Source organism: Lissotriton vulgaris, chromosome 11 (assembly GCF_964263255.1).
Source record: "Lissotriton vulgaris chromosome 11, aLisVul1.2, whole genome shotgun sequence".
In the NCBI taxonomy this organism is placed as follows: domain Eukaryota; kingdom Metazoa; phylum Chordata; class Amphibia; order Caudata; family Salamandridae; genus Lissotriton; species Lissotriton vulgaris.
Genome location: NC_141699.1, coordinates 135486283 through 135501142, shown reverse-complemented (window position 1 = coordinate 135501142; position 14860 = coordinate 135486283). Strand labels below are relative to the sequence as shown.

Below are 14860 nucleotides of genomic sequence, written 5' to 3'. Positions count from 1 at the left end.
TAATGTCAATTCGGATTTTCCCAAAGTAACCTATTATCTGTTTCATGAGAAAGCTGCTTTCATCATTTTATAATGAATCCTTAGAAATATTAAAATTTTTAAAATGGTATTAGCCCAATTTATACATCACAAGGTCAGGGTATACAAAAGTGTAAACGGACCAGCAAAGCTTGATATCAAACTATTATTTTGTAGATTGAAAAAGAGTGTGTGTATGTGCGCCTAACATAAAATAGGATAACTGCTGTGTGAGGTTCCTGTTGGGGAGCATATATTAGATGGCATGCCATATTTGTTGCATAGTGTCTGGTGCAGCATAAGTCTGACATTATGGGATTATTCGACATTTAAAATAAATTGGCTTTCAAAACCCCTATTCTGGTTTCAAAATAATTTTATTCTCAAAGTCCTTAAAGCAAACGCTTTACTAAAGAAACTGAAATTTTTCTTTTTCAGTACTGGTTTTGTAAATGTTTTTCTTCCTCCTGAGAAGTGCCAAGCATACTAATGTAATGTTTTTTTCTGTTTTAGTCTGCGACTATCCCATTGTTTATGAGCAATAAAGACATTGCTGCGGAAGCAGTAAGTATATATTTTAAATTGTGGTTGATATTCTTATCTGTGTTCTTAAGAACAAAAGTGAACCCTCCTATTTACTTCCTAGGTTACAGGCAGTGGTAAAACGTTAGCTTTTGTGATTCCCATTTTGGAAATTTTACTCCGACGGGAAGAAAAGTTAAAGAAAATGCAGGTAAGAATTCTTTAGAAAACGCTAACATTATTTTACAGACTTCAGATTGCTAGTAATTCTCTAAATGATTATGCAGGGACAAAACTGTATTTGCTGACGATCAAATAGCTGTTTTTTTGCCTTTACAATCGAGGTTGAATGATCAACAGGCACCACGGAGAAGGGCCTTACCTCAATTCTTTTTACCGTTGTAAGCGAAAATGCCCCATTTCAGCTTCCTGCCTCAGTGTGCTTGTTGCACTCATGAACAACACACTCATTCAAAACACAAAAAGTTATGTAACATATGTGATCACCCTTACCTGCAACCATTACAATGAAAACATTGCTGATGGTGTACATAGATCTCACACAGCTCCACAGCTTCATGATGACTTTACTGATGTCTGTGAAGTTTGGTATGAAATTTCCCAGCGCATTAAACCCACACTGATGCCTGTGTGGGAATTAATGAAAAATGCACTCAGAGGGCCTCTTAGAGAAGCCCCCTGAAAAATGATCAACACTGGTGTAGTTCCTGGCTGGCTCCCATCCATCTGCAACCTCCAGACAGGTTTCTGGATCCCTGGGTAGAGAGCCTCCTCTTTCTGTGTCTGCAAACAAAGCACATCCTGGGCAGAGGTGTCATGCCTCCTCCCCCAGGATTGGCAGCCTTTTGCTGCTATTAGCATCTAGCTCCCACCTGTTCTTACCCCCAGTTTGGGTGCGAGAACTGGTGGGAAATTCTAGCCAGGAAGGGAGGTGTGCCAATCTTTGCCAACCCCACCCCTCTATTGGGGGAGGCGAAGAGAAGGGCATCTTGGAAACAAGGGGACCCCTCCAATTAGGAAGCGGCCTATGCTTCCCTCCCACTGGAGGGTGGCATACTAGGGGGTGTAAACACCCCAGAGAAGGGATCCATCGGTCCCAGCCTGCAAACCCCTGTAACACACCTAAATCTAGTATTTAGGGGCACCCCTGAACCTTGCCTCTTCAGAATTGACGTGACAAGAAGAAGAAGGAACGAAGAGCCGTGCTGCAGAAGAGGAGGACTAAGGCAACTGCTTTGGCCCCGGCTGCAGCCCTCCCACCTGTCTCCTGCTCTGAAAACCCTACAACTTGAAACCGGTGTTTCCTGCAGCCAGCAGCCTCCAAAGCCCCGGGTACCTGCCCTGCCTTCCTAAAGGATCTACATCACTCTGGACCCCACGGCCTGAGTTCGAGTGGCCCACCAAACCAGCGAGCTCCCTCCGGTGACCCTGACCTGTTCTCCAGCGTTAGACGACCTCCACGACCTTCTCCTTGATGCCTGCAACCTCATCCTGAAAGGTCCCTCTGACCGCGACCGTAACCGGTGAGAGGAACCCAACACAAAAGGACACCCCTGCAACCGCAGCTCCGGAGTTCTGAGGTGCCCAACCGACAGCGTCCTGGTGTTCATCAACTCTGCAACTTTATCCTCCAGTCGGTTCCCTTTGTCCAGTCCTCTGGCTCCAGCCTGCAGTCCTTTTTTGCGACCAACATCCTTCATAGAAAAACTTTGGGCACCCTTCACTTGGCACCCACCAGAGAGCACTTCATGGTCTCTGGTGGGGGCAGGATCACCTCATGGAAACATTGTTCCTTATCGGCGAAACCGCACCGTGTTACCCGAGGGGAACGAGTAGGTAACACGGTGCGATTTCGCCGATAAGGAACAATGTTTCCATGAGGTGATCCTGCCCCCACCAGAGACCATGAAGTGCTATTAAGCACTAATACATAAACAACGAGAAAGTACAATCGTATGTATAAGACGCATGTTTAAAAGTTAACAGCGTTAGAAGTAGTATGGTAAATTTATTCATCCTATTCATTTGAATATAGGAGTGGTATATACGGGGCTGGTCCCTGTATGGTCCTGACGAAAAGCCTGGGGAGCTTGAAACATGTTGACCACACACTGATTTAGCCCTATTAAAGGCAAAATAGCAGTGTCACCCCCATTTTAATATACCAAACTAGGAGCTGAATAAATTTGTTGAGACCCACTAGCACGGTATTTTTAATTCACTTACACACACTCCACCACCACATCACTTTACACCACACATAGTCTTTTCACAACAATAGTGCTACTGCGTAGTCCGCTAGTTGCAGCACGCCCCTTTTCGTAGAGAACTGGGATGGCCCCAATGATGAAGCATGTCACCGTGGGGAAACCCCGGTGAGTGAGGGGACTCTAGAAAGAAATTTTTCTTTCTTCTTCTGGTCTTTACTGACGTAATTTGAGCAGTGACCATAACACACAAACTAGGTCTCTGAATCCAGTACTTTGGATTCCTACTTTTTTTTGATAGTTGAGTAGAGACATGGATGGTGCTATAGTAGCGGAAAGGGCGGTATATATCCACAGCGAATGCCCCAAAAAGTGGGAACGAATGTGGGAATTATGGAACACCTACAGGGGAAACCTCTGCACCCCACCCCCACTTGAGTCAGGCACTAACTCAAGTTGAGTTGCATGAATACAGAAACATTACCAGCTGAGGTTGCTTATTGGAAAAGAAATAACTGTATAACCTTTGACTAATGGTTAATTGTGCAGAGAGGCGTGTAATGTGCAAAAAAGTAGCAACATCTGATCGCATGGTTTTAGAATTTCACCTGTAATAAATAAAAAGAATAAAAAAATAAAGTGCACAGCGAAATTGAAATGATTATTTAAGTACTACATGTCTTATGTCTTGTCTGGGACACTCCAAATTAGTCCTAATCAGTGATCATCCCTGCAGTGGATGGAGTGGGTAAGAGAAGGGGTTGGTAAAGCGAGGACAAGTGTTCTTGATGTAGGATGTGAGAAGTTGGCCTGATATATGATGCTCACTAGTTCTAGTGATCACCTTGTATCAGTCCAAACAACCCTTATGGTGATTGGTTGTAAGTCAACCTTATAGACCAGCTATCCTAATGGTAGCATGGACAAAGTAGTCTTAGGCTAAACTCTTTTGGCATGTGAAGCCAGCTGTTTTACCACATATAACCCCTTGAATACCAAATGAAAGGACACCACACAGGTTGTTATGAAAATAAACAATATATTTATTACTAACAAAACACCTCTGAACTCTTTATGAGATCAGAGGGCTAAGCACATGACAAGACTCTTAAGAAAAATACGTTCAGTTGCACAAATTACAATGGTGCCCTAGGGGCACGACAAACCATATACTAAGTAAATGGTATAAGGAAATCGATAGCAATTAGCCGAGTTCTTTGTAAATAAAATCAAGTCCATCCAGGACTCTTTTCTTCCTGCCTGTCCCTTGCCGGATGTTGGCGGTCTGTCCCTCCTGCCTTTTACGGATGGATTTTGCCCCTATCTCTGTGAATTTCCCCCTATTTCTCTTACCACCTCTTTGGACCTCTTGTCACGGTTGAAATCCGGCTCGCCATTGGATCCCTGCCCGGCGAAATGTCTGGGGAAAGTGGCCCCTGTGCTTAACACTCTTTTGAATCCACTTCTCAATTCTTCTCTGTCCACCGGTGTGGTCCCTTAGGCCTGGAAATGTGCCATGATCCTACAGCTGATTAAAAAGCCTAATTTGGATCCCCTCTTGCATGCAAACTATAGGCCGATCTCCCTTCTCCCTGCTCTGGCGAAAGTGACCGAGAAGCATGTACATCAGTCGATCTCCAATTTCATCGAGGAGAACGACCTTTTACACATGTCTCAATCTGGCTTCCCTGCTAATTTTAGCACGGAGACGGCCCTGCTCGAGGTCACAGACGCCATCAGGGAAGTGCTAGACTCTGGAGGCAAGGCCATGTTGCTTATGCTAGATTTGTCGGCGGCTTTCGACACCGTCCCCCACGATGGTCTCCTTTTACGACTCTGGGAAATTGGCCTACGAGGGACGGTGTTGAAATGGTTTCAATCCTTTCTTACCGGCCGCCGGCAAACGATCTGGGCGCCCCCTTTTTCCGCCGATATGACGCCGCTAGAGGTGGGGGTTCCTCAAGGTTCCATTCTTAGCCCCATGCTTTTTAACATCTTTATGGCCCCTCTGGCGGCGGTGGCGGAATCCTTTGGCGCCCAGATTATATCCTATGCTGACGACACCCAGCTTCTGTTCTCTTGTGACAGGGGTGGGGCCTTCGACGGCATACGGATTAAGGACTGTCTTGATGCGGTTTTTGAGTGGTTCCGCCAAAATGGCCTAAAATGCAACTCCGACAAATCGGAGCTGCTCTTTTTTGGCTGTACACCGGACCCCAGTTGGAAGGCCTGGTGGCAGCAGGACATGTTACCCCCGGACAATGTCTCCTCCAAAGCGAAAAACCTTGGAATTGTGATTGACTGCGACCTCTCTTTCAGACCCCAGATTATAGGGCTCTCTGGGAAATGCTTTGGTATCCTGAGGATGCTCAGGAAGTTTCTCCCTTTGCTGTCGTTCCAACACAAAAAAACCATCGTACAGGCACTTATAGGGTCGCGTTTGGATTACGCGAACGCCCTGTATTTGGGCCTACCCAAATACCTTTTGACCTGCCTACAGGTGGTACAAAATTCGGCAGCTCGTGCTATTTTTGGGCTCCCGAGACGGGCCAGTGCTGCTGAGTTTCTTAAAGCATTCCACTGGTTGCCCATTCCCAAGAGAATCCTATTCAAAAGCCTGACCTTGGCTTTTAAAGCCCTGCATGGTGTAGGCCCCAAGTATATTGGGAAACGTCTTTCTTTCTACCTGCCTAACAGGGCTTTGCGGTCAGCCTCTTTGGCCAAGGCGGTAGTGCCTTCCATCAAGCGTTCCAGAACAGGTGGTCGGTCCTTTCGCTATTTGGCTCCTCGGGCCTGGAATGAGCTACCTTTGTCTTTGAGACTGGCAAACAGCCTTTTAGCTTTTAGGAAAGCACTGAAGACCTGGCTTTTTGTCCAATAGTAGCGCTAGATCTCCCTCAGTTTTTAGCTGTTGTGTTGTTACTCTGTACTCAGTTCTCTTCGCCAAAGCGCCGGGATGCTCTTGGGAGTAGCCGTGCGCTATAGAAGAAAATGAATAACATAACATAACATAGAAGGAATGGAGCTGTCCAGAGGCTGTAGGATCGCTGGGACTACACTACCCTAACCTTAGGTAAGGGGCAGGAGGCCCACGGGACGCGTGTGCAGAGTGTGAACTCGCACACGAGATGCTTAACAAAGTCAATGGACACTACAAATTACGAAAAGGTAGGTAAAAGACAGTTCCGACTGGTTAAGACTAAAACGACTGGATATCTAGACACTAGGAAAGTCAATCTACCCTTGAACACCGAAATGCTCTCGTTACCTCACCCACGGGCTGCGGGTGCATAGGTGTGAAAGTGTGTCTGGTTTCCGCGCTGAAGTCAATGGAGCCTTGAAGAAAGATGCTGCAGGCGACCAGGAGGAAGATGTCCGGAGTGATCCAAGGGTGGATCGAGGAAGATGGAGACCTGAAAGCAGAGGGGACAATGTTCAAAGTCACTAGCCAGTGACCGGAGTGGAACCAGGAAGGAACCAGATGCGGTTGTCTCGATCAGGTGAAGAGTGGACGCTTGACTCTGCAGCCACGTGGACCAGGAGGCGTCTTCGACGACCAGGATGGAGGCACGAGCTGTCCCACGCAGGCTCTCGCTGTCGGCGGTGTCTGTTCCGGATTCGGCGTCAACAGGCCTTGGCAAAGGCAACCCACGCGGTGAGTGGAAAAGGCGTCTGGTGCGGACCAGGAGGGTCCGGGTGCTTCTACTTTGCAGGGAAGCAAGGGCCAGTCTGGAGCAACCAGACCAGCGGTGTAGATTTCGTGGATCGTCGTCTAGGAGGCCACTAGCCAGCCGGCAAGTGACCAGACAAAGCGTTGAGCAGCAGTCAAGCAAAAGGGCCCCACGCAGATCTCGTGGATGCTGGAGGGCTGATCTTCTGTGCAGGAGCTGCTCGGGGCTGGGGCTTCTCAATCCCCAAAGCACTTTATCGAGGATGCTTCTGAAGTCGTGCTGGAAGCGAAGTGCAGTTTCTTCAAGATGGCCGGTCCCACGTGTCTCGTCGCACCCACGGATCTCAGCTGTGCTGCAGATGTAGGTAGAGGTCGGAGAGGGTTGGAAGTCCGGATCTCGTCGGGCTCTGAAGTCTGGTTCCAGCAGGAAGGACGACAAAGTGAACCGCTAGGACGCTTGATGGTGCCTGCTGCTGCAGGGTGGTCACTCCTTGGCCACAAGGGAGATTTCTTCAGTCTTCTGTGGAGCAGAACATCGAAGTCCAGAGTTTCTTATCGTAGAGTTTCAAATCAGGATTAATCTAATTTGGAATGGGACCAGCTCCTACCTTTGTTCTCCTAAAGGGGGCTGTACTGTGACTAGGTCCCTCCTATGGGTGGGACCAGGAAGGGGGGTGGTTACGCCCCCTATCCTTTGTCAGGTTTCGCGCCAGAGCTGGGGCTGGAGGACCCCAGCAACTGGTTTGAACCGGGGTATGCACAGGGACACCTTGTGTGCCCCAGGCATGTCTCATTCCTTTCAGCCTGTCCTACCTAATACAAAAAATCCTGTCTGGGGTGGTGCTAGCACCTCCCAAGGCAGGAATCCCTTTGTCCAGGCCTCCCTCGCTGGAAGGACTCCCAGCAGCAGGAGGTCAGACTTGTGTCTGTGGTGGCAGCATCCATTTTGTGATGCTGAGGCTCGAGTTAACTTTAACCGGGGTGCATAGTAACCCCTATGAAGGATCTTCAGCTGTATGAGACGAAAGCGCGAGTGTATGTCCACCTCATGTGAGAAAGCCAGTGTCTCAGGCCACGTGTCCTCCTCCAAACCAGTCAGGTCCCTCTCTCAGGCCTCTTGCACTCACATCATAGTATTGGGGGAATTAGTTAACAGTTTCTGGTATGTAAGTGAAATTTCCGTTTTGGATAGGAAGTCATCCAGTAGTGTTTACGAGAGGGGAGGACTCAGGAGGGTGTTCTTCCTTTGGAATTACACTATAAAGGGCATGGCGGATTTGCAAATATCTATAGGCCTCGTTTGCAGATCAGCATATGTGAGCACTTCCTCATTTCTCCACAAGTCACCCATCTGAGACAGACTTATAAGGTCCCACTTGTTGAAGCCTCTCCGTAGGGCCAGAGTACCAAGTCGTGCTGTGTCCCATGAGGGGGTGTGCTGAGTAATCTTTACTCGTCAACCCATAGTGGCTGGTGCTGTGTGCCACAAGGAGATAGTGACACTCGTTGAGTTGAAAAGGGATGTGCAGCCTGCACCCCATAGATGGCTTGCAAATAACCCCCAGAGTGCATGTTTCCCCTATCCATCCTGTAAGCCAGTTCATCTTCCGGGAAATGCACCCAGTCATTAACGATTAGTTGTGATGCCCAGAAATATTTCTGTGTATCAGGGAGGGCTATTCCATCATCGTAACACCCCTTGTCTAATTTCTGTAGTGCTATTCCAGCGATACCCCGTCCCAAAATAGTCCACGCTACCCAATATCTGGCGCGGAAGTAAGACTGTAGTATTGGATAGGGTGTGTTTTGAAGCACATACAGAAATCTAGGGCGGGCCATCATTCTAAATTAAGCCACTTTTCCCAGAAAGGAAAGAGGCCAGGCCTTCCGGTCTTGCACGTCCCTCCTCAAGCGTGGGATTGGGGGCTCAAAGTTGTGGGTGTAAAATGCATCAGGATCTCTAGTGATAAAGATGCCAGGGTAACGAAATCCCTCCGCAACCACCCTGGCCTCAGTTGTTGGGGAGAACTGGGGACTCCCCATGAAGGACATAAATCAAGGTCTTAATCTAGTTGATAGTGTAACCAGAGTATTTACGATAGAGTGCAAATATGTGCATTACCCTGTCAAGTGTGGAGGAGGGGTTGGCAACATACAGCAGGATGTCATCCGCTTAAAGGGAGATACGATCTTGCCGGTCTGCAGTCCATCTTAACCCCCTAATCAAGGAATCACTCCGGACCTAAGCCGCCAGTGGGTCCAGGAATAAAGCGAAAATCAGGGGGTAGAGTGGACAACCCAGCCCCATGCCCCACTGAAGGGAAATGGTGCTGCTGTGCCTCCATTTACCACCACCTTAGGAAGGAGGTTCGAGTAGAACAGTCTGATCTAGGAGATGAAATAGGGACTGAATCCCAGCTTTTCTAAGAATGCGTACATAAAGTGCCATTCCACCGTTTTAAAGGCCATCCGCGCGTCTAGTGATAGCATGACCACTACCTCACAGATTTTTAACACACTCCTCCATTACCTGTGCAGCTGTTGCATGTTAAGCGCTGTGTTACTTCCTGGCATAAAGCCACACTGATTTGGGTGAATTAGTGACCTGATCACCCTAACTAATCATGTGGCCAACACTTTGCCAGGATCTTCACCTCTGCATTTAATAGAGCTAATTTGCTCTTATTTTTTTAATGATTTACTTATTAACTCAAATAATTTTCTTTTCAGTAACCATTACTTGGCTAATTGAATGACCCCTTACATATAATTTTAAGAATTCTGAAATAAGTTTCACTATTGAAACATTGTTGATGTTTTTACAGATTTGCCCCAGTTTCATTGAGACTTATACGACCAGCTGTACTACTAACAATTCTATAAAGCATTTGTCTTAAAAAAATATATTATATTTTTCCAACAGATTTTAACTATCTGATGAAAGCTTTGTTACAGAGTTGCAGCTAAAGTGATTTCAAGTGCTCTATTTCCTGACATGAGTTGTCTAATTTTGCATCCTGTGTATCTGTTTATTTCTGTTTGTGCTCAAACTGAGATTACATTGGAAGATAATTTAAATTAGCATAATTATGTGTTTTTTTTATTGTGGTAGGTGGGAGCCATTATTATTACACCAACTAGAGAGCTGGCAATTCAAATTGACGAGGTGCTGGCCCACTTCATGAAACCTTTTCCCCAGTTTAGGTGAGTCCTTATTCTAATCACCCTTTGGGTGGTTAACAATAGTAATTTATTAAAAAAAAATATTTTGTAACATCCTGCTCTTCTTCGCTTTGAAAGTGCTATAAATAATAGATGTTACTACTATCTAATTTCTTGGTATTCATTGAAGTGAGTTTGAAGATAATTTCACTCTGACCAGATCCTTGTAGTGACTTTCAGAAGTAAGCGGATGTCCGCAGTTATTGTGTCATTCAACATTAAAGTGGATGAATATTCTTGGTTTCCTGCTTAGTAATTGCTTATATAACTGAAGTGCTTTGAGCTCTTTTTCCAGTGCTCTACTGGTTGAAAACGAACCACTGTTTTTTTAGTGTTTTTTTTTAAAAAAGAGTTTTGTAAAGTCCATTACTTAAGTGAAGGTTATATGCCTGTCCTCCTAAAACCACTTTATATTTGTCTAGTGCACCTTGTTTTTATTTAATTTGACAGTAGAGCATATGCTGGGAGTAATCTGCAGCTACGCTTTCTGGCCTGACTGTGTCATTTTCTTTATGCGGCACAGCTGCACCCGCACTATTACCAGCTCAGGCAAGGAGGGAATGAGACACGTCACCATTAACCGGGAAGATGTTTAAAGATTGACATTCTTTCTATATTTTTTCATTAAGCACTGTCTTGTTTCAGCCAGACCCTTTTGATTGGCGGCAGCAATCCAGCGGAGGATGTCGAGAAGCTGAAAGAGCACGGGTATATATTTACTGTAGTTTACATTTCATTTTGTTTATGCTTCAGAATGTGTCTGTGTCCTGGAAAAGTACAATCACTATCCTCAGAATTTGCTCTCTGAAGAATCAGTCCGAGTACAGTGGTCAGAAATGAGCAGGGAGTCTGTACCAACTGCATGCTTGAGCAGGTTTCATGACTCTGCTGTACAGCTTGAGAAAGCTTCAGCATCCAGAATTCCTAATCCAGCACTAACTTTTCACAGGACAAACAGATGTGTTTGCAATATAGAAAAACTCAATCTGTGGGAGCAGTGGTCTGTCATGCCCTTCTACATGATCCAAACTATTGGAGCATTACAGATAGATTCGCAGTGGCAGATTTTTTTTTCAGGATCTCCTAATTGAATGCCCATTGGTGATTAGTAATATACTTCCTCCTGCTTTACATGTAGGGGTAGGGTTTTTTTAAAAAGTATTTTTATTAACATTCATCAACATAAAATATACAGTAGAGGATTCAGCATAACCGTACATGGTGAAGACAATCAGCAACCACTCATTACGACATTGAATTTTAGGGGTGAGTACGGGGTAGGGGCATCATCCTGATCAATGCTATGTGGCAGACGGCATATATCCCATCGGTATGCGTTCCAAGGGTTCCATATTTGGGACCATTTTTGGGGGCCACCCCGGGCCCTGTAGACCATTGTACCAGTTTAGTGTGAGCTTGTGCAGGGTGATGCGTGGCTTCCAGTCCCACAACAAGTCCCTCTGTAGGCCCTCGATTTCTTTAAAGTTTGCCATCGGGACAGGGTCCAATGAGTTTTGCAAGGCATACAAAAAACGGTGCAAGGACATCATTTTAAAAAGAGCCGCTTTGCCTTATAGAGATAGGGGAAGCGTTTTCCAACTAGCTATGTCTCGTTTTAGCTTCGTAGGAGTAGAGTTTGATTGCGTTTTACAAATTTGTATACTCATTTATAGAAGACCCATTGAGAATAAGAATTTTCTAATCTGAGAGTTTTATTGGGTTTTCAAAACAGGCATGTGGCAAGGAGCGGATACTCTGTCAATAAACAAGCGTTATCAATGCCAACTAGTCTGTCTTCCATTATAATGCATTCCTGTAATATAAACAAGTGGACACAGGGTGACACAGTTATTCAGTGCATGTGAAATGTTTAAATACAATAGGACTGTAGGAACTACTTGAAGGGTGTAACCACCCATGGTATTCTGTGCCCCTGTAACTATGAAATTAGCTGCTGCAATAGTCCACTAATGCCATATCTATCGAGATGGTAAAAAGTAATACACTTAGTATGTAACGTACTAGACTAACAAAAATAAGTATATCTAATAAACATAGTAACTCTAGAAATTCAAACAATTCTGAAACCGCATCAAATCTTAAACTGCACATGAAGAGAAATGATGTTTAAATCAGAACAGGCAGTGTGATCGTAAATTAACAAACGCATGTTTTATTCTAAAAAAAAAAACGCGGTTGTTGCGAAATCTACACAAGCTTGATGAAGATGGACATTTCTCTGGATCGTAGTCTCCGATATTACCTAATGTTCATACAGAAGCGATCCCTTGAAGTTTATGTTCAACTTTGCGTGGAGTTACAGGGCTCAGGCTTTCAGTAAGTTGTATCACACCATACAAATCTTTGTCTTAACCATGGTTGGGTAGTTTCTAGAGCATCTGTTTGTAATTCAGTCCAATATGTTCTCTTGGATAGTTTTCTTTGGGGCTGGATGAATTAATTGCATTATCCCCCCCATAAGAACATTTTAAGCCAGAAAGATACCCTTCTGAATAGTGCCTCCTTTAATAATAAGCTCTTTCATTGAAGGGTATGTTGACAAAGACTTGCCCTAACAATCACATTTTTCTGTTTGTTCAAGTTTACTTGCTGTTGTATATTGTGATCATTAACTCCAAAGGTATTGAAGAGCTGTTAATAACTCCAGGGAAGTTTTTGAGTGACTTAAGCTGCAACAGAGTGAAAAGCAATCTTTCTTTGTGTGTACATGTAATGAATGCTTATAGGGAGTCTGGAGGAAGTGTTCCAAAGTACAGAAATTGCAATAAGACTTTCAGACTATCATTCATTTATGGGTTTTTATGATGCTGCTAACTACATAAGTCCTGACTTAGAGTCCCAGCGGAAATGTATAGCAAAATACAAGCTACATAAGCAGAACATAGCTCTATATGTCCATTGCTAACAATTTAATATAGTGTTATAGATGAATAATGTTTTTAATGAAAATCATGTTTGGCTTTATGCTCAGTGATATTTTTAAATGCTAGATTGGTCTATTGGCTGTAAAAACGTACTACAAATTAGCAAAGAATCCCTATTGCTCTGTAAAGAAATTAACAACGATTCCCTTATATATACTTAGCGGACACATCATGGTGGCCACGCCTGGTCGTTTGGTGGATATGTTCAGAAGGAGGTCCGAAGGACTAGATCTAGCAAGCCGAGTAAAAACCCTCGATGTCCTTGTGTTGGATGAAGCGGACAGACTCCTGGATATGGGATTTGAAGCAAGGTACTTTTTTGAAAAATTAAGTAGTCCAGAAATTGTCCTGTTTGAGAGCACTTTGATGAATAGTGCAAAACACTCGCAACATAGCCAGTAAAAAAAGGCGCTTTGGGAATGCTATATGTTTAGTAACCAGGCAGTGATGGGAGTGGTGCTGGAATGAGTGTACCCAAGTATTCTTTGGAGTTTAGAATAATAACGTCTATGCTCGGGAAGAAGGTGCCAAAGGAGAAAACCTGATACCTTCTACTGACTTGCCACTGCTTTCTGTTATATGCAACGTCCTGCCTGCCTTACTTGAAAAGAACATAGTACCTGCCTTGCTAGAGAGGAATACTATGAAAAACATTTATGTTTTGGAACCCGCAGTCATTCTATTTCTTTTGGAATTGAATTTTAGAAAGCGCTGCATATTACACTCAATTACTAGAGAAGTAAACCAAGTGTACGGTATGAGGAGGGAGGTAAGAGAAAGCCAGTGAATGAACATTTTCAGTTGTGACTCCTGAATTGAGCAGTGTTTGGTAGGAAAGCACATCTAAATAGTCCTGTTTTAAGGAGTTTTCTGAATTGATTGTAGTTCGGCTCGGATTTCAAGGAGGGGGTGAAGAGTGCTTCTCCGCCTTGGACCTTGCATTCCTCTGTATAGAACTGTTTGTTTCATCCTCTTAAATCGTTGTTGACGGATCAGGTGGATGAATGATGATCAGAAGTTTCTAGGTTGGGTGGAGTGTGGAACTACTTTCTGTAAATATTCTAGGCCTTTGGGCCAGTGATCTTTATGTACGATGCAGAGAACCCTGAATTTATTGTTGGAGTTTACTAGAACCCCGTAAAGCACTTTTAGTGAAGGCTTAATGCTGGCATATTTGCAGATGTTTGGGCAGACTTACTTTGTGGTCCTGGATCCTTTGTAACTTGCAAATTAATTTCCTGTGGACACCATCGTAGACAACATTACACTAATCCACACATGATATGATGAGGGCTTATGGGCCGGGATGCCCGCCACCCCTTCCACCACTAATCCCAATGGGAGGAGACAGACACAGTTTGAACTTTTTAAAATATGAAACAAAAATGTATAACTTTAAATTAAAACTTTTCATGTATCATGTACAAATTCAACTTCCATTACATTTGATGAAGACAGGTATTCAGTCGAACCTTAACAAAACTCTAATACAAAGATTTCCTAATCGAGTCTAACATCATGACAAATGCATTGCATACGAATTTGTACATCCTAACGTTAGGGGCCAACGGCAAGGTCTTAACCGGTGTCAGATCCCTATCACCAAATTCCCGCCCTCACGTGTGAGTAGCGCATGCGCAGAGGACTTTACCCTCGTAGCCAACTGTAACTTACCTTGTCGTGGGGGCCCCCTTTCACTCGACGCCATCTTAAGGTCGTCCGAGTTCCCGTGCGGGGTATCCGTAAGAAGGACAGTGTGGACTCCCGCCCCCCCTTCCCCCGCACTCTCTTCCGCTGGAGTGGATATCCGGCCCCCGGGAAATTCTGGGGAGGGGCATATAGCCATCTCCCCCTGGGAGGGGCATATAGCCGTCTCCCCCTGGGAGGGGCCTATGGCCGTCTCCCCCTGGGCGACCCATCCGTAATGGGTGCCGCCCCCCGTGGGAGGGGCCAATGGCCGCCTCCCCCCTGGCGCTCCCATCCATAATGGGTGGCGCCCCCCCTAGGGACCTTGAAATCACTGCTCACCGATCATGACCTAACCGCCCGACCGAAGACTAAATAAATACGTCAATTAGTTACCTACTAGGGAAAGAAACCTATGCTTACTCTTGTAGTACAGCTCGATATATCCCCTGATTTCAACATTGCTTCAAAGGAAAAAAGGTCCTATAGCACAGAACATTCTTTATTGCATACATTCCTTAACATTTCTACAAAGGAAAAAAGGCCTATAAGCAAGTATTCAGTTACAT

General features: G+C 44.9%; 1 protein-coding gene across 1 annotated transcript in view; it reads left to right on the top strand.

The window, feature by feature from the left end:
- Positions 1-14860, top strand: part of DDX55 (DEAD-box helicase 55) — a 47845-nt gene that overhangs the window by 17570 nt on the left and 15415 nt on the right. Inside the window, exons 2-6 of the mRNA XM_086942908.1 lie at positions 532-582; positions 665-751; positions 9551-9642; positions 10306-10368; positions 12767-12916. Coding sequence (XP_086799034.1) covers positions 532-582; positions 665-751; positions 9551-9642; positions 10306-10368; positions 12767-12916 — 443 coding nt within the window. The remainder of the gene's footprint in view (positions 1-531; positions 583-664; positions 752-9550; positions 9643-10305; positions 10369-12766; positions 12917-14860) is intronic.